The sequence below is a fragment of the Mustela putorius genome, unplaced genomic scaffold (assembly GCF_011764305.1).
Source record: "Mustela putorius furo isolate JIRA1106 unplaced genomic scaffold, ASM1176430v1.1 tig00000145_pilon_pilon_pilon, whole genome shotgun sequence".
Taxonomy (NCBI): Eukaryota; Metazoa; Chordata; class Mammalia; order Carnivora; family Mustelidae; genus Mustela; species Mustela putorius.
This window is the reverse complement of record NW_025421294.1, coordinates 1595300-1614944: the sequence shown is the minus strand read 5'-3', so window position 1 is coordinate 1614944 and position 19645 is coordinate 1595300. Positions and strand designations below refer to the sequence as shown.

At 41.6% G+C, this 19645-nt stretch overlaps 1 protein-coding gene across 3 annotated transcripts in view; it reads left to right on the top strand.

Moving 5' to 3' along the window:
• OCLN (occludin) overlaps window positions 1–19645 on the top strand; it is a 64855-nt gene that overhangs the window by 10647 nt on the left and 34563 nt on the right. For all 3 annotated transcript variants that reach the window (XM_004764493.3, XM_004764491.3, XM_004764492.3), the window contains exons 3-4: window positions 3027–3702; window positions 6175–6336. In XM_004764493.3, the coding sequence (XP_004764550.1) occupies window positions 3027–3702; window positions 6175–6336 (838 nt within the window). The remainder of the gene's footprint in view (window positions 1–3026; window positions 3703–6174; window positions 6337–19645) is intronic.

Here is a 19645-nt window from a genome sequence, read left to right as displayed (position 1 = left end):
ATTGAGTAGTGCTCCATGAACCCGAAACTTATTTTGTGTTGCTTTTGTAAACATTGATGAAATATAACGCACATATAGAAAACAGCACAGGACCTGTATATGAAACGATGAATAAAGTCAAAGCAAGATCATCATATAGGTCAAGAATAGAACACCTCCAAGCCCTTCTATGTGTCCCCACCTTTCCCTGGAAACTGCTGTTCTTACATATGGTTATCACTTGCTCTTTTTCATTTTCTTTTCTTTTTTTTTTTTTTTTTTTTACTGTTTTATCCTAAACAGTACATTTCAGTTTTACTTCGTTATTAAACTTTCTTTGCTTCAAAGGACTACCATAGAAATAAAATGTGAGGGGTGCCCGGGTGTCTCAGTTGGTTAAGGTCATGATCTTGGGGTCCTGGGATTGAGCCTTGCATTGGGCTCCCTGCTCAGTGGGGAGTCCGCTTCTCCCTCTCTGCCTGCTCCCTGCCTGCCCCCCCATACCCTTGCTCTTTAAAATAAATAAATAAAAATTTAAAAAAACAAACAAACATGAACCATATGTGTAATTTTGTTTTCTTCTTTCTTTTCTTTTTTTTTTTTTTAAAGATTTTATTTATTTATTTGACAGAGAGAGAAAGAGAGCACAAGCAGGGGGAAAGGCTGAGGGAGAGGGAGAAGCAGGCTCCCCGCAGAGCAGAGGAAGCCCCATGTGGGACTCCATCCCAGGACTCGGGCCGTGACCCGAGCCAAAGGCGGTGGCTTAACCAGCTGAGCCACCCAGGCGCCCCGAGGATAGAGAATCTTAAGCGGCTCCCTGCTCAGTGCAGAGCCCAACATGGGGCTTGATCTCATGACCCTGAGATCATGACCTGAGTTGAAACCAAGAGTCTGATGCTTAACTGACTGAGCCCCCCGGGAACCCCTGCATTTCTTTTTTTATACTAGAATTACTAAGTATTTTATACTTAATAGCACATCTCAGTTTGGACAAGGTATATGTCAGGTGTTCAGTAAATCATGTAGCCAGTGGCTGCTGTATTAGCTCATCATCTCTGTAGCATTCCGTCTGTGGCTATGTTACAGGTACCTGTTCCTCTCTAGGTAGATATTTGGACTATTTTCCAGTTTCAGGATCTCATAAACAATGCTTCTCTGAATGTTACAGTGTCAGTGGGATTTTAAATGATAGAATCATTTAAAAAAGTGCTGTAATCATTTTGGAAAACACCTCGATGTTGTCTCAGAGTGGAAGGTAAAAAAAAAAAAAATTGACTCAAAAATTCTCCTGGATATATACCGTAGAAAAAGAAGTACTTGTGTTTGTGAGGACACATGTTCAGGATGCCCAGAGCTACACTGTTCGTGACAACTCCAGATAGAGACATCCCAAATAACCAAGTAGAATGAGTTATGGAATTTTCATGTGACATTTTCAAAGACCAGCATGTCAGAGTTCTTTCCAGTTTCTCCTTTTCCTTGAATTCTTGTGGCAGCACCCAGTTGTAGGATGTCTTGCTTTGGAAACAGAGAAGCAGACCAAGGAAATAATGGCAAAAACCAAAGAGGATGAGGTCAGTTTGAGAATTGAATTCTGCTCTGCCCGGACCCACATTTCTTAGATTCTGCATGCCACACATCAACGTATCTGTCTCCAGCGAGTTTATGATTATGTCACTAGAGTTGACAAGTTAATAGGCATCACCCTGATGAGCCCTCAGTGAATATCCGATATATCTTGTAGCTCTTACCATAACTAACTGGAGATCATGTAGTGATTTGTTTAATGTCTTACTGCCTTCAAAGAGACTAACCTGGATTGGGGGGCTGGGTTGAGACACTTGCGTTGATTGTTGTGTCGTCAGTACTTGGCACAGTGCCCCCCCCACACCAGCCCAGCAGCTCCAGTAAATAGCTGTCATGTGAATAAATGAATGAATGTGCTTTCTCAGGTAAGAGAGTGAGGCTGCCAGAAATTGGATGTGACACTGCGTGGGCCACTGTAGGTGTTGTATCTGAATGCACTGGTCTCACCTCACACAAGCCAAAGGGTTAACATCATTGTTCTGAACTGCCTGGGTCCCCTCCCCAGGGGTTACAGTTTTACTGGAGATGGAGTGCTCCATCTGGGCATTCTACAGATTCCCCAGGTGATTCTCGTAGGTAGAAGATTCGAGAACCTCTAGTCCATAGAACTTAAGAGCTGTCGTTCTCAATGTATGGTTCCCAGACTGGCAGCAGCAGCAGCATCTGGAAACTTGTCCTGCCCCAGATTTGCAGAATCAGCAACTTGGGGTTGGAGACCAACAATCTATGTTTAAACAAGCCCTTCAGGTGATTCTGATACACAGAAACCTTTACTGTTCAGTGAAGGTGTCTCAGTAGCTTCAGGTGTCTCAGTAGCTTCAGGGTGCTATAAAAAGTACCACACACTGGGTAGCATGTAAACAACATGAATTCCTTCCTTCCGTCCTTCCTTCCATTTTCTCCCTCCCTCCATTTATTTATTTATTTTCCTTCCTTCCTTTCTCTCTCTTTTCTTTCTTCTGTCTTTTCTTTTCCTTCCTTCCTCCTCCTTACTCACTCACTCACTCACAGTTCTAGAGACTGGAAGTCCAAGATAAGGTACCAGTGTGGTCAGGTTCTAGGGAGCATTCTCTTCTGGGTTGCAGACTGTGGACTTCTTTAGACCCCCACCCCCTGAGTCACCCAGGCACCCCAGACTGCCGACTTCCTGTATCCTCACATGGTAGAAGGGGCGAGACCGTTCCTGGGATCTCCTTTGTGAAGGCACTGTTCCCATTCATGAGCACTCTAGCTCAGAATCTAGTTAGGCCATACTTCTAATACCATTACATTGGGACTTAAGATGTCGATATTTGAATTTGGGGAACATAAAGTGTCCCATTGTAGTGACGTAGTACTAACAGGTTATTTTTTTTTTTTTTTTGGCCAGTGGCTGGTTTAAATTATTCCATGTACATTCTGTGTTCTTTCTGCTGCCTCCAAATGGTATTAACTTGAAAGTGTTTTCATGTGCATTTCAGCAAACCCAGTCATTATGCACCAAGCAATGATGTCTATGGTGGAGACATGCACGTCCGACCCATGCTCTCTCAGCCGGCGTACTCTTTCTACCCAGAAGATGAAATTCTTCACTTCTACAAATGGACCTCTCCTCCAGGAGTTATTCGGATTCTGTCTATGCTCATTATTGTGATGTGCATCGCCATATTTGCCTGTGTTGCCTCCACACTTGCCTGGGATCGAGGCTATGGAACTGGCTTACTGGGTGGCGGACTAGGCTACCCTTATAGCAGTGGCTTTGGTAGCTATGGAGGTGGCTATGCATATGGTTATAATTATGGTTATGGCTATGGAGGCTACACCGATCCAAGAGCAGCAAAGGGCTTCCTCCTGGCCATGGCGGCCTTTTGTTTCATTGCCGCATTGGTGGTATTTGTTACCAGCGTTATACGATCTGACATATCTAGGACAAGAAGATACTACTTGACCGTCATAATACTGAGTGCTATCCTGGGTGTCATGATGTTTATCGCTACCATTGTCTACATAATGGGAGTCAACCCAACTGCCCAGGCTTCTGGGTCTATATACAGTACACAGATATATGCCCTCTGCAACCAGTATTATGCGTCTACAGCTACTGGGATCTACATGGATCAGTATCTGTATCACTACTGTGTGGTGGATCCCCAAGAGGTATGGATGGTTTTTGTCCTGGCTTTGGGTAGAGGCTTTGGGTAGAGGCTCTCGGGATGCTTAATAGAATCACTTGGGGGAACTTTGAAAAAATATAGCTGACAAGGTGTCACTTGTATTTAGATCAGAATCTGTAGAGGGGCTGGGTGTCATTATTACAATACTATTAACAGGGGCGCCTGGGTGGCTCAGTGGGTTGAGCCTCTGCCTTCGGCTCAGGTGGTGATCTCAGGGTCCTGGGATCAAACCCCGCATCAGGCTCTCTGCTCAGCAGGGAGCTTCCTTCCCCCTCTCTTCTCTGCCTGCCTCTCTGCCTACTTGTGATCTCTCTCTCTGTGTCCAATAAATAAATGAAATCTTAAAAAAAACAAAGATACTATTAACATACCATATAATTCATTCACTTAAAGTTTGGTTCAGTAATCTAAGTATATTCAGAGTTGTGCAGCCATCACCATCATCAGTTTTAGAATTTTCAGTAGCCTCAACAAAAACCCCATACGAATTAGCAGTAACTTTTTTCTCTAACCCTTCCCAGATCTAGGTGACCGCTAATCGTATTCTATACATTTGCCTATTCTGGATATTTCATATATACAAAATCATACAATATGTGGCATTTTATGATTGGCTTCTTTCTTTTCTTTTTTTTTTTTTTTTTTGAAGTTTTATTTAAGTAATCTGTGCTTTCATTGTGGGCCTCGAGTTTACAACCCCAAGATCAAGAGTCACATGCTCCCCCCCCTGACCAAGCCATCCAGGTGCCCCCATGATTGGCTTCATTCATTTCACATTAATGTTTTCACGATTCATGCATGTCTTATCAATTTTTTTTTATTGTGGAATAATATTCCATTGTATGGCTATAGCATATCTTACTTATCCGTTCAGCAATTGATGGGCATTTGGGCTATGTCTGTTTTGGCTGTTAGGAATAATGCTCTGACCATTTGTGGACAAGTTCTTGCGTGAACCCATGTTTCAGTTTCTCTTGGGTGTATGCCTAGGGATAGAATTGCTGGGTCTTACAGTGTGTCTGTTCTTAAGCTTTTGAGGAGCTGCCAGACTGTCCTCCAGACTGGTTGGACTGTTTCACATTTACCAGAAGTGTGTGAGGATTCTATTTTGTACACATTCTCACCAGCATTGTTTTATCTCTTTGATTCTACCCATGCGAATAGGTATGAGGTTGCCGATCTTTCTCATGATGGAGTTCTAATCTTTTTTTCCCTGTTTTTTTTTTTTTTCCTGCCCCCCCTCCTTAAACTGAACCAGGAATTCTTACTCTTTTACCTGAATGAGTCACTCCTTTGGGGTTAGATTATTTCCAGTAACTACCATTATTTTGTTTTTGTTTTTTTTTTTAAGATTTTATTTATTTATTTGACAGAGAGAGATCTCAAGTAGATGGAGAGAGAGGCAAGCAGAGAGAGAGAGAGAGGGAAGCAGGCTCCCCGCCGAGCAGAGAGCCTGATGCGGGACTCAATCCCAGGACCCTGAGATCACGACCCGAGCCTAAAGCAGCTGCCTAACCCACTGAGCCACCCAGGCTCCCACTACCATTATTTTGAAGACTGAAATGTTTTCCCTCTGAATTTCAGCAGATTTGTTGTTGGCATTCAGATGTTACCTGTGGTAAACAGGGCTGAGGGTTGGTACTCATGCCTTACCACACCCCATCTCTCTTAGTCCTTTGAGTGCCCCAAACCTATATTCACTGAAAAAGGGTATAATGGCTACACAGAGACCCCCCTGTTACAGTGAGCAGAATCTAGGCCAGGGGCCTGGTACCTGCCTCAGTTTCAAATTTCTTCAGGCCACTTAACAGACCTACCAGACACTGGGAGAACTGTCGGGGTGGGAGTTTCCTTGTCACGGGGCCCTTTCTTGCAAGTACACAAAAAATTTCCAGCAGAAACCACCTGCCAGACTACATGAATCACTCATCCATTTTCTCTAATTTATAGCTTGGTTAAATCATGTCTGCATACTTTATGGTAAGGTAGATCCTCTATGGACTGGAATTTACATTCAGGGTAAAAACATTTGCCCAGTATGTGTTATGAACGAGATTATAAACATGCTTATGTATCTAAAGCTATTTCTGAGAGTCACAATTTTCAAGCCCTTTAGAAGGATACTGATGATTGAGTTAATTTACTGGCCATTTTCATCTGTTAATAAAAATAAGGCCAATTGGCACTCAAGCTTTGGAACTAGAGTTCTGTCACTTAAAATGGAATGATGATAGTGCCTAACTTGAAGCCTTTTCTGAGTATTGAATCAAACTGCATGTGTTATTAGCTTCAGCCCACCTAGCCTGGGCCAACATTTTATATTTCTGAAATGTGAGTGTTTCAGTTTTTTATCTGTTAAACCACAGATATGTAGTGTAGGGCCTTAGGTTTTTACTGGATTAAGATAAAGTAAACAATTAAAATCTAACTGTCAATATCTTTAATCTCTTTTTAGGCAATTGCCATTGTACTGGGGTTCATGGTTATTGTGGCTTTTGCTTTAATAATTTTCTTTGCCGTGAAAACCCGAGGAAAGATGGATCGGTATGACAAGTCGAATATTTTGTGGGACAAAGAACATATTTATGATGAACAACCCCCCAATGTCGAAGAGTGGGTAAGTGGTAAAATATTGGACATTTGCTTTTTTTTTTTTATAACAGGTTTCTGTCTCAACCTGACCTTTAGTGCTTTGTGAAATTATGTTCTTAGAATTACTGTTTGTATATGTTGCAAGAGTTGTGCCCTCATGTTTTACTCAGAATTTAAGAAGGTGCGATGATTTTTAAAAAAAGGTGCTATGTTAAGTGGAAATTGTTTTACTGCAAAATGAAAACCAGATCTTTTTTAGATTGATTGACTGATTTATTCATTCATTCATTTTGTGGGGGTGCATTCACAAGCAGGGGGAGGGGCAGAAGGAGAGGGAGAATCTCAAGCAGACTCTGCACCAAGCCCGACATGGGGCTTGATCTCATAACCCTGAGATCATGACCTGAGTCAAATCAAGAGTCAGACACTGGGGCACCTGGGTGGCTCAGTCCGTTAAGTGTCGGACTCTTGTTTCTTGCTCAGGTCCAGTCTCAGGATTGTGGGATTCAGCTCTGCATCGGGCTCCAAGCAGCTTGGAGTCTGCTTGTCTCTCCTCCTCTGCTCCTCCCTTCACTTGCGCTTTCTCTCTGTCTCTCAAATAAATAAGTAAAATCTTTAAAAAAAAAAAAAAAATCAGGCGTTTAGCTAACTGAGCCACCCAGGCACCCCTCAGATTTCCATTTGCAAGAAGTGTATCTAGGCATTGAAAAGAAATGGCTTCTAAAGGAATTATGCAGAAAGAACTTGGTCTTTGCAAAACAGAACCATTCCTCCCCCTTTATATTCCTGGTTATCATTTTGGAGGGGGGCACTGCTACTTCGGGTGCTTGCTGTCTTGGGTCAAGAGGGGTGTTTTGGAGTGGTGGCAGGTGCTATGTACAAAGTGTTTACATGAGTAACAGCCTAGCAAATTATAGTGACTAATTCTTTTTTTTTTTAAGATCTTATTTATTTGACAGAGATCACAGGTAGGCAGAGAGGCAGGCAGAGAGAGAGGAGGAAGCAGGCTCCCTGCCGGGCAGCGAGCCTGATGTGAGGCTCGATCCCACAACCCTGGGATCATGACCTGAGCCGACGGCAGAGGCTTTAACCCACTGAGCCACCCAGGTGCCCCTGTAGTGACTAATTCTGCATGGATACTTAGGAAATATGTCAGTGAGGCAGAGAGAAATTAGAGCAATTCCCTTTTTTATATATGCCATATTGTCATTTCTACCAGTATGTGTAGATGTGGTTTGCTGAAAGCTCAGCAATTTCCTCCTTCCGAAAATACCTTGGAAATATGTATTACTGATACCTAACATGTCCTCAGAGATGTCTGGAGTGAGACTTTATTTCTCAGAAACTCCATTAGGAAGCAGTTGGAGGCATCCTCAGAAACTGCCATCATAGGTTTCTTTGAGCAGACTGACTTCCTGTGATGAGGGTTAGCTGAGAAGCCTGGACAGGGCTTCAGGGGAGGTTTGTTCTGGCCAGTGGGAGGGAAGGGAAAAGCACTAAGGGCGGGGACTGCTGGTCAGGTCAGGGATAAAGACGTTGCTTATCTTGAAGACTTCTTTAGCTCTGGCATTCTGTATGTCTGCTTTTTTTTTTTTAAGATTCTATTTCTGTATTTGAGAGGGAGAGAGAGAGAACTATCAGGGGGAGTGGCAGGCAGAGGGAGAAGCAGACTTCCCGCTGAGCAGCTGAGCAGGGATCAGCTCAATCCTGGGATCATCACCTGAGCTGAAGGCAGACGCCCAACTGACTGAGCCATCCAGGCGTCCCTGTGTATGTCTGATTTTAAGAAATCTAGAACTGTAGATGAGATTTTCCTCTAGTTAGTTAAGGAGCCAAAAGGAAACAGTCTTAGGAACATCAGAAGGTGTGGCATATATACACCACTGAGAGGAGAGTTCCTGTGTTCCTGGCCTTGCCTTGGGGCCTGCGTGGTTTCTTTTTCCTCCGGCTTTTCCCCCCATAAAGTGTGAAGGTGTAGGGGAGTGTTTTCTTTCGACCTTTAGCTCCAGGCAAGGCCACCTGTAGACGGAATAGGAAGTCTATTGTGAACTATGAAGTAAATGTTTCGCTGGGAGTTTCTGGGTGTGTCAGTTTTCACTGGCTGTTGGATTTGTTTACTCGAGGTTTCGAGAGCCTGGGGAAAAAAAAAACAACTAAAGAGAGACTAATGCTGGTAGTAATAGTGTTCTAGTGAACTTTGGTCTCTCGTCTGATTTTATTGTCCTGAGGTTTTAATCAGTTCTAGGTGCTTTTGATAATTGGGCAAAAGATAGCCATAACAATTTATGAAAATGATACTTCCATAAAGCAGAAAGGACTTTACTTTTATTTTTTTATTTAATCATTTTATTTTTTAAAGATTTTATTTGTAAGTATTCTCTACACCCAGTGTGGGGCTCAGACCCACAAATGGTGAGATCAAGAGTCGCATGTACCGCCGGCTGCTTCCCTTAGTTTCCCCAGTTGATGTGGCTAAGAAATGCTATTTGAAATAAGTTATTTGGAGGTGATTTTAGCCACAGGTAGTTTGCTTTTCCATCCATTCTCCCCTCACCCTGCCCAAATTTGCTTTGCTGACCTCAGTCCCTCTTCCTTGTTTCTGCCGTTTACTTACACAACTCTCCTTTCTGTGCTCTTTTGCTCCATTCTGCTCAGCACCTCTGTCCCTCTGATAATGTGTGTTACAGGATTTGTATCCCCTTAATGCCCATGGTTCTTGGCCATGCCACTTCCAAGAATGAAGAGGTAGACCAGACAAATACTGGTGGGCAGCAAAGCAAAGGTTATTGAGCAAGAGTGTAAAGTTCCCAGAGAGGGAGGAGGGACCCAGGTGGGTTGCCCCTGGAAGTCCTAAGTTTAGGGGTTTTTATGACCTCTTTCGCGGAACCTTCTTAAGTAATCAGGGTGTGCTGAGTGGTGCCAGTCAGGGCTTGGGCCACGTATTTGTCTATCTATTAGGTTAATGTTTTGTGTTGATGGTCTTTTTCTCTTACTGAATGTGGAGGCTTAAGTCTTCACTGTCCCTTGCCTGTGATACTGACTAGTGCTTTGTGGTAATTGTCTTATTTTGGGTTGTTTTGCAGAAATCATTTCTGCAGAGGCTGCAAAATGGGATGTCAGTGCTATCCAGTCTAAGCTGCAGAACCAGGATGTCACTGATACTTGATTTTAGCTGTCCTGACTCTATCTTCTTTTTGGGGACCCTGACCGCCTAACTGTCCAACTAACTCCTAACAATAGTGACCCAGGTGAAAATGTTTGATGCTGCATTTGAAATGCCTGACAGTGGATTTGTGATTTTTCTACCTTTTGGATTTTAGAAATTAATACCGTAAAAATAATCTTCACTTAAAATAATGGAAAGAGGGTGCCTGGGTGGCTCAGTTGGTTGGGCAACTGTCTTCGGCTCAGGTCACGGTCCTGGAGTGCCGGGATCGAGTCCTGCATCGGGCTCCCAGCTCCATGGGGAGTCTGCTTCTCCCTCTGACCTTCTCGCCTCTCATGTTCTCTCTCACTGTCTCTCTCTCAAATAAGTAAATAAATAAAATCTTAAAAAAAAAATAATGGAAAGAAAATGTACCATTGATTAGTTGTACTAAGTGGGGATTAAAATTTGACTTCTAGGAGATCTGGGTGGCTCAGTTGGTTAAGATTCTGACTCTTGATTTTTTTCCGCTTAGGTCATGATCTCAGGGTTGTGAGATTGAGCCCCACAGTGGGGGCTCTGTACTGAGCATGGAGCCTGCTTAAGGTTCTCTCCCTCTCCCTCGGCCCCTCCCTCACTTTTTCAAAAAATTAAATAAATAAATAAAAATGTAAAATTTGCATTTAATTGTAGGGAACTGAGATCAGATACTCCCCAGATATTAGCTGAGATCAGCTAATATCGCGGGGGGTTTTTTGGGGGAAGAAAACCTTATTAAAGGAACAATTAATTAGCTATTGAAAATTAGTTTCCTTCTTCCCTATGTATTAGGGTAGGTCTAGACAGTTATTATTTTATTAGGTCCTACTGCTTTTTCCTGGATTTTTGAAATCTTTAGGATCAGAATCCCCAGAGAAAAGCACTTCAAAAGTTGTGTCTTGGGGTGCCTGGGTGGCTCAGTGGGTTAAAGCCTCTGCCTTCGGCTCAGGTCATGATCCTAGGGTCCTGGGATCGAGTCCCGCATCGGGCTCTCTGCTCAGCAGGGAGCCTGCTTCCTCCTCTCTCTCTGCCTGCCTCTCTGCCTACTTGTGATCTCTGTCTGTCAAATAAATAAATAAAATCTTTAAAAAAAAAAAAAAAAGTTGTGTCTTAAGAGTTTAAAGCAGGTTTCAGCCCTTAGGTATTATGTGTGAGAGAATGTACAACTCTAATTTCCTGTCTCCCAAATCTCTAGTGCAATGGTTTCTTTGCCTTCCTAGGGATTCTTAGGGGTTTTTTTTTCCCCCTTCCTTTTTCTGCATATCTTATACTTTATAAAATAAGCAGACCATGTTGTGGGTGTTAATCTGGTCCTTTGTAGTCAGTCCCTTAAGTTTGTACCAACATTGTTGTATGTTAGATGTTTGAAGGTTTTTTTTTTTTTTTTTAAAGATTTTATTTATTTATTTGACAGAGAAGTTTCTTTTAATAAATCTGAGGGTGTTTGTTTTCTTCTGTTATGTCCTCAAACTCCAGAGCTAGTTGGTACTTTTTCTTTCTTTCTTTCTTTCTTTTTTTTTTTTTTTTTAGATTTTATTTATTTATTTGACAGAGAGATCACAAGTAGGCAGAGAGGCAGGCAGAGAGAGAGAGAGGAAAGCAGGCTCCCTGCTGAGCAGAGAGCCTGATGCGGGGCTCAATCCCAGGACCCCGAGATCATGACCTGAGCCGAAGGCAGCGGCTTAACCCACTGAGCCACTCAGGCGCCCCATTGGTACTTTTTCTAAATTAAAAAATGTATATATTGGGGTGCCTGGGTGGGTCAGTTTGTTAAGCATCTGCTTTTGGCTCAGGTCATGGTCCTAAGGTCCTGACATTGGGCTCTCCCTGCTTAGTGGAGAACCTCCTTCTCCCTCTCATCCCTCCGCACTGACTCGTGCGCTCTCTCATACTCTTTCTTTCAGATAAATAAAATCTTTAAAAAGATATATATATATAGTAACTGGGTGACAGGCATTAAGGAGGGCCCATGATGTGATGAGCTCTGGGTGTTAATACGCAACTAAAGAATCATTGAGGGGTGCCAGGGTGGCTCAGAGGGTTAAGCCTCTACCTTCAGCTCAGGTCATGATCTCAGGGTCCTGGAATCAAGCCCTGCATCGGGCTTTCTGCCCAGTGAGGAGCCTGCTTCCCCCTCGTTCTCTCTGCCTGCCTCTCTGCCTACTTTTGATCTCTGTCGAATAAATAAAGTATTTTTTAAAAAAAAATCACTGAACACTACATAAAAAACTGATGATGTACTATATGTTAGCTAATTGAATTTCTGATGTATTATTTTTTTAAAAAAGATTTTATTTATTTATTTGGCAGGCAGAGATCACAAGTAGGCAGAGAGGCAGGCAGAGAGGAAGGGAAGTAGGTTCCGTGTTTAGCAGAGAGCCCTGTGTGGGACTCGATCCCAGGACCCTGAGATCATAACCTGAGCCGAAGGCAGAGGCTTAACCCACTGAGCCACCCAGGTGCCCCCTGATGTATTTTCTTTAATCCCTCCCCCCTTCTTATTCTAAATCAGAGGAAGTATGATTATGTTCCTTGTCAGTGTGAAATTCTTTTTTTTAAGACTTTTTTTTTTTTTTTTTTTTAAAGATTTTATTTATTTATTTGACAGAGAGAAATCACAAGTAGATGGAGAGGCAGGCAGAGAGAGAGAGAGAGAAGCAGGCTCCCTGCTGAGCAGAGAGCCCGATGCGGGCCTCGATCCCAGGACCCTGAGATCATGACCTGAGCCGAAGGCAGCGGCTTAACCCACTGAGCCACCCAGGCGCCCAAGACTTTTTTTTTTTTTTTGACAGAGATCACAAGCAGGCAGAGAGGCAGGCAGAGAGAGAGGGGGGAAGCAGGCTCCCTGCCAAGCAGAGAGCCTGATGAGGGGCTCAATCGTAGGACCTGGGATCATGACCTGAGCTGAAAGCAGAGGCTTTAACTCACTGAGCCACCCAGGCGCCCCAAAATTCTGCTTTTTGATTTAACATTATATTACAGTTTTTTAAATCACATCATTAAATACTCCTCAAAAATTTTTGATACTTTTTATTGAAGTGCAATGTATATCTGTGTGTACAGAGTAAAGTACAGTAGGTCCACCAGTTGCTTAGCTTGGTGAGTTTTTGTACTCACCCAGGTTAAGATGTAGTTTGTTCCAGTGTCTGTGGTTTCCTCATGCCCTTTCTCAGTATCCCTTAAAGGATGGTAACCCCTCTCATTCCTGTCACTTGGTTTTTCTGTCAGTTGGTTTTGCCTGTTCTTAAAATTCATATGAATGAAATTACAAAATGTGTGTTTTTGTGTCCACTTAACATAGTATCTGTGAGATTCATTTATGTTGTTGCAACTATCAGTGTGCTATTTTAATTTTTGTACTTTTTAGCGAAGTAGCAACTTCCCCAATCAATTATAATCTTTTAAAAAGCCCGTGGATGGAGCACCTGGGTGGCTTAGTGTGTTAAGTGGCCAACTCTTGGTCTTGGTTTAGGTGTTGGTCTCAGGACTGTGAGCCCAGTGTGGAGCCTACTTAAAAAAACAAAACAAAAATCCTGTGGTCAGAATTATAATTAAAAACAAAACAAAACAAAAAACAGGTTTGCTCAAAGAGGTGAACGACCTGTACTCTGAAATACAAAACACTAATGAAAGAAATTAAAGCTGACACAAAGAAAGGGAAAGACATTCCATAATGCCCGTGGATTGGAAAAACAAGTATTGTTCAAATGTCTATACGACCCAAGGCAGTGTGTATATTTAATGCATTCCTTATCAAAATACCAACAGCACTTTTCACAGAAGTAGAACAAATAGCCCTAAAATTTGTGTGGAACCACAAAAGACCCCAAATAGCCAAAACAATCTTGAAGAAGAAAAAATTCAAGGCATTACAATTCCAGACTTCAAGTTATATTACAAAACTTACGTTCACAGTTGTATGGAAGTTTTAAGTCATTATGTTGTACCCTTGAAACTAACATAATACTGTATGTTAACTAACTGGAATTAAAATAAAAACTTAAAAATAGTAAAAAACAAAAAGGTTTTAAGGGAAATCTGTCCTTTCCATCCTTGTATTATTCATTCCCATTTGCTCATTTCTAGGTATCTTTTTCTACCATTTCCTACTCTTGGAAGTACTCTTCTTAGTTTTTTATGATTCCTTTTATTGTGGTTTTTGTTGTTGTTTTTTAAAGATTTTATTTATTTATTTGTCAGAGAGAGAGTGAGTGAGCACAGGCAGACAGAGTGGCAGGCAGAGTGGTAGGCAGAGGCAGAGGGAGAAGCAGGCTCCCTGCTGAGCAAGGAGCCTGATATGGGACTCGATCCCAGGACACTGGGATCATGACCCCAGCCGAAGGCAGCTGCCCAACCAACTGAGCCACCTAGGCGTCCCTATTGTGGTATTTTTTAAAAAGACTTATTTACTTATTTTGAAGAGAGCACAAGTGGGGGGAGGGGCAGAGGAAGAGGGAGACAAGCACACTCCCCACTGAGTGGGGTTTCTGAAGGACCCAGGACTCTGCACCAACCCCAGGACCCTGAGACCATGATCTAAGCTGAAACCAAGGGTCAGACACTCAGCCAACTGACCCAACCAGGCGCTTTGTTTCATTGTTTCATTTTGTGAAAATAAATCAGAGAAAAGTAGACTCCCTGCTTAATTACACGAAAGTGTACTGATCACACCATTCTACCTGTACCTTGCCCTTTTCGCTTTTCAACCTATTGTGATGAACTTCTTACCACTTCATATTCATGTTTCCTATGGATATAACATGTTTGATGTAACCAGTCTCATTGATGATTACATTTGCTCTTTATTTTTTTTTAAGATTTATTTATTTATTTGACAGTGAGAAAGAGAGCACAAGCAGGGGGAGTGACAGGCAGAGGGAGAAGCAGGCTCCCCACTGAATAAGGAGCCCAATGCAGGGCTTGATCCCAGGACCGCGTGATCACAACCCGTGCTGAAGGCAGACGCTTAACTGACTGAGCCACCCAGGCACCCCATACATTTGCTATTTAATATTATAATCAGTGATAGGATTTTAAAAACTTTGTATACCGGGGTGCCTGGGTGGCTCAGTGGCTTGAGGCCTCTGCCTTCGCTTTGGGTCATGATCTTGGAGTCCTGGGATCGAGCCCCGCATGGCTCCCAGGGAGCCTGCTTCCTCCTCTCTCTCTGCCTGCCTCTCTGCCTACTTGTGATCTCTGTCTGTCAAATAAATAAATAAAATCTTAAAAAAAAAAAAAAAAACTTTGTATACCTTGTGTATCTGGTTATATACTTCTCTAGGACAGATTTTTCAGAGTAGTATTACTGAGTCAGAGGAGATATATATATATATATATATTTTTTTATAAATATTGAGAAATTGAATATTGAAATTGCCTTTTAAAATACCTGTACCGGGCGCCTGGGTGGCTCAGTGGGTTAAGCCGCTGCCTTTGGCTCAGGTCATGATCTCAGGGTCCTGGGATCGAGTCCCGCATCGGGCTCTCTGCTCAGCAGGGAGACTGCTTCCTCCTCTCTCTTTCTCTGCCTGCCTCTCTGCCTACTTGTGATCTCCCTCTGTCAAATAAATAAATAAAATCTTAAAAAAAATTTTTTTTTAAATAAAATACCTGTACTAATTTAGACAACCAGCAGTGATGTTTGAATCTGTGGTTCCACACACCTTTTCTAGTAACATTCCATTGTATAGATATATTTGGCCAATCCCTATTGCTGAATATTAAATTTTTTTTTCAGTTTTTGACTTTTTATTTATTTTTTTTTTTTTTTTAAAGATTTTATTTATTAACTCGACAGAGAGAAATCACAAGTAGACAGAGAGGCAGCCAGAGAGAGAGAGAGAGGGAAGCAGGCTCTCTGCCGAGCAGAGAGCCCGATGCGGGACTCGATCCCAGGACTCTGAGATCATGACCTGAGCCGAAGGCAGCGGCTTAACCCACTGAGCCACCCAGGCGCCCCAGTTTTTGACTTTTTAAAGTAATGGGTTTTGTTTGTGGTGGTTTGTGAGAAGGTCTTAGTATGAAAATAATCAAATTTATTCTAACAAAACACAAATATAGGAAAAAAAAAGAAAAAAGTGAAAGTTCCATCTTCTCTCTCACCGTTTCCATTGGGCCTGCTTAATGACTTCTAAGAGGTTTATATCTTTTTTCTTTTTTCTTTTTATTTTTTTTTAAGTAGGTTCTCTGCTCAGTGTGGAGCCCAGCACAGGGCTTGAACTCATGACCCAGAAATCAAGACCTGAGGTGAGATTAAGAGTCGGAAGCCTAACCAATTGGGCCACCTAGGTGCCCAATCCTTTTTATGAAAATTCAGTGCTCGTTTTGGCAGCACATATACAAAAAAAAAAAAAAAAAAGAAAGAAAAGAAAATTCAGACAAATTTTATTCTTAAAATTTTTAATGCTCTCTGAAGAATTTTCTCAAATGAACTATTCAGTTGTTCCATATCAGAAAGGTCAATGTCTTCCTAATCCTTCTCCTTAATTATTGATTTCATGCTTTTTTCTTTTCTTTTCTATTTTTTTTTTTTAAGAGAGGGAGAGAAAGAGTGAGGGTGGGGAGTAGTGAAGGAGCAGAAGGAGAAAGAGAATCTTACACAGGTTCTCGATCTTATGACCCTGAGATTGTGATCTGAGCTGAAATTAAGAGTTGGACTTTTAAATGACGGAGCCACCCAGACGCCCCCGATTTCATACATTCTCAGACACTCATTTGCTCACTCACAATTTAATTTTTTGAAATTAGGTACTTCTTACTGTCATGTGGATGTTTCTCCTCCCCCAGCTCCCCAACTTAGACTCCATTCATGTGTGTAGTCACAGACACAAAATCAGTACAGTATAGCAGAGTGGGTATAAAGTGTAGACTTGGGCCAAATTCCCCAGGTCAAAATGCAGCCCTGCCAGTTGCTTTTGTGGGACCTGGCAAGATCCTTCTACTTGAGCTTCCCCATCTCTAAAATGAGGATGATCGTTGTACCTACTGAATGGGTTTGTTACAATAAGCGAACTTTGTAAAATACTTAGAATAATTAAATCTGTCAGTACATAACCCTTTACCTAGTTGCTTTTAGCAGCTGTATGGTATTACATAGTATGACAGTCCTATGATTCATTCTCCTATTTATGGACATTTTGATTGCTTCCACTTGTTTGCAGTTAGAGATAACGGTGCAGTGAACATTCCTACATGTTTTTATGCACTCTTAGTAGTATATATGAGGTAGATTTTTAAAAGGGTTCATCGAGTGTCAGATTTTAAATTGTCAGGTGCTGCCACATTGCCTTGTTTTTAAAGGCTGTTTAGTTCTACTGACAATATGGAAGAGTGCTTTTTTCTCCACATCTTTGCCCTGCTCTGGACATCACTAGTCTGATTTTTATTAATCTGATAAGTGAAGATTGAGTTTTATTTTAACTTAAAAATTACTGTGATCAGGGGTGCCTTGGTGGCTCAGTTGGGTAAGCATCTCCCTTTGGCTCAGGTCATGATCTCTCTGCATCAGGCTCCCTGCTCAGTGGGGAGCCTGCTTCTCCCTCTCCCTCTGCCTGCCGCTCCCCCCGCTTGTGCTCTCTCTGTCAAAAAAACAAATAAAATCTTTAAAAAAAATTTTTTTTTGTGATTCAGCATATTTCCATCTGCTAATTTGTATTCTTAAATTGATTGATTCATACCTGGCTTAGTTTTCTTTTGGTTTGTTCACTCTTAATGGAGTTTTTCATATTGTGAATATTAGCATTTTGTCTTATATGTTGCTAATATTTTTTCGCAGATTGTTTTTGGTCTTTCACCTTTTTTTTTTTTTTACAATGTTTTTATTTTTTAAGTGCTTACATTTTTCCATTTGTATGTTTATGGCTTCCATATTATTTTTGTGCTGTTCCTAGAGTTTTCCAGACATCTTTGAGGTGTGTTAATAGTCTTCTGTAGTTTTGGGGCACCTGTGTAGGCAGTTGGTTGTGTCCAGCTCTTGGTTTCAACTCAGGTTGTGGGTTGTGATTTCTGGGTCATGAGATGAGCCCTGCATCAGGCTCTGTGCTTAGCAGGGAATCTTCTTGAGACTCCCTCTGCCCCTGGCCCTGTATGCACTCTCTAAAATAAATAAATAAAATCTCAAAAAAAAAGAATAGTCTTCTATAGTTTCTTCAGTTTTTAAAGTTTTATTTTTTTACCCTGTTGTGGACTAAATGTGTGCAGAGGATTCAGTTAAACATACCTGTCAGTTAATCCTTGATTGGTATAAAGTTCCTCTCTTGTGTTTCTTGATTTTATAATTTTTTCATTTTAAACCTTTAGACCCAAGAACTTTTATTTTATTTAAAGATTTTATTTATTTATTTGACAGAGAGGCAGGCAGAGAGAGAGGAGGAAGCAGGCTCCCTACTGAGCAGAGAGCCCGATGTGGGGCTTAATCCCAGAACCCTTGGGATCACCACCTGAGGCTTTATCCCACTGAGCCACTCAGGCGCCCCTAGACCCAGGGACTTTTCAAAATAGCTTTAGTGAGGGCGCCTGGGTGGCTCAGTGGGTTAAGCCTCTGCCTTCAGCTCAGGGTCATGATCCCGGGGTCCTGGGATCGAGTCCCGCATTGGGCTCTCTGCTCAGTGGGGAGCCTGCTTCTCCCTCTCTCTCTGCCTGCCTCTCTGCCTACTTGTGATTTCTCTCTCTGTGTGTCAAATAAATAAATAAAATCTTTTTTTTTTTTTAAAGATTTTATTTATTTATTTGACAGAGAGAGATCACAAGTAGGCAGAGAGGCAGGCAGAGAGAGAGGAAGGGAAGCAGGCTCCCTGCTGAGCAGAGAGCCGATGTGGGACTCGATCTCAGCATCCTGAGATCATGACCTGAGCCGAAGGCAGCGGCTTAACCCACTGAGCCACCCAGGCGCCCAATAAATAAAATCTTAAAAAAAAAAATAGCTTTAATGAAGTATAATTTGCATACCATAAAATTCACACATTATAAGTATACAATTAACTGATTTTTAGTAAACTTGTAGCATTGTGCACCCATTACCCCCAATCCAATTTTTAAAATAAATTTTTTTATGTTAGAATAGTTTTAGATTTATTGAAAAGTTGGAAAGATGATAGAAAGGTTTCCCTATACACTGCATTCAGTTTTCACTGTAAAGTCTTTAATAAATACTGATTCCTAATGAGACAGTTCATTACGATTGACCAAGTTATTTCTTCGTGTGATATGAGAGAAGATCTAATTTAATTTTGTTCCCAAATGGCCAGTCATCCTGAATTTTTATCTTCTGCAATTTTACATTTTTGGTGAAAGTCAATTCTCTGGGTTACTCATTTTGACAAGAATAATTATGTAAAAAGTTACTAGATTGGGACATCTGGGTGACTCAGTCAGTTAAGTGTCTGCCTTCAGCTCAGGTCTGATCTCAGAGTCCTGGGAATGGAGCTCCATATTAAGCTATCTGCTCTGTGGGGAGTCTGCTTCTCTCTCTCTCTCTCAAATAAATGTCTTTTTTTTTTAAAGTTGTTATGTCATTTTCTTCAAGTATATGTGTTTTTTTTTTTTTAAAGGAGGAAATCAGTGTTGAAGTTAATTTTGCTATTATGTAATGGAGAGCATTTTTTTATTTACATATATAGGGTCATACAGTAGGTTTAAAGCCAGGTCTAGAACCCTAACTGAGTTTTTCCATACCAGCATGCTCTTAGGGAAACTTTAATTATTACTTCTCTCTCTCTTTTTTAATTGGATTACAGGTTCATAGAAACAAATTAATCTTAAATCTTGGTTCATGACATTGTCACCTCTGGCCTATGCATAGCCTCCCTGTTTATTATTTGTTTCATAATGGACACCTACGTATCCACCAGCTCACTCAAGAATTATTAAGTCTAAGTTACATTATGCTTTGTGGATTTTACCCTTCCATTTACCTGCCCCCAGAGGTGAACTAGCTCCAAGCTGCCTTCCCTGCTTCAATTAGATGAGATGGTGATCTTTCCCTTTCCATTGTCTTGACCTTAGGACAAGGTGCTTTTCAGTGCTGGGAATCAGCTCATAGTCCCAGTGGAATCGAGTAGGTCCCCTCAGATGTTCTCATATGGAGCAGACCTCCTCCTCCTCGATGCTCTGAGCAATGTGAACAGCCTGGAAAACCAGGCACTGCTAGGTT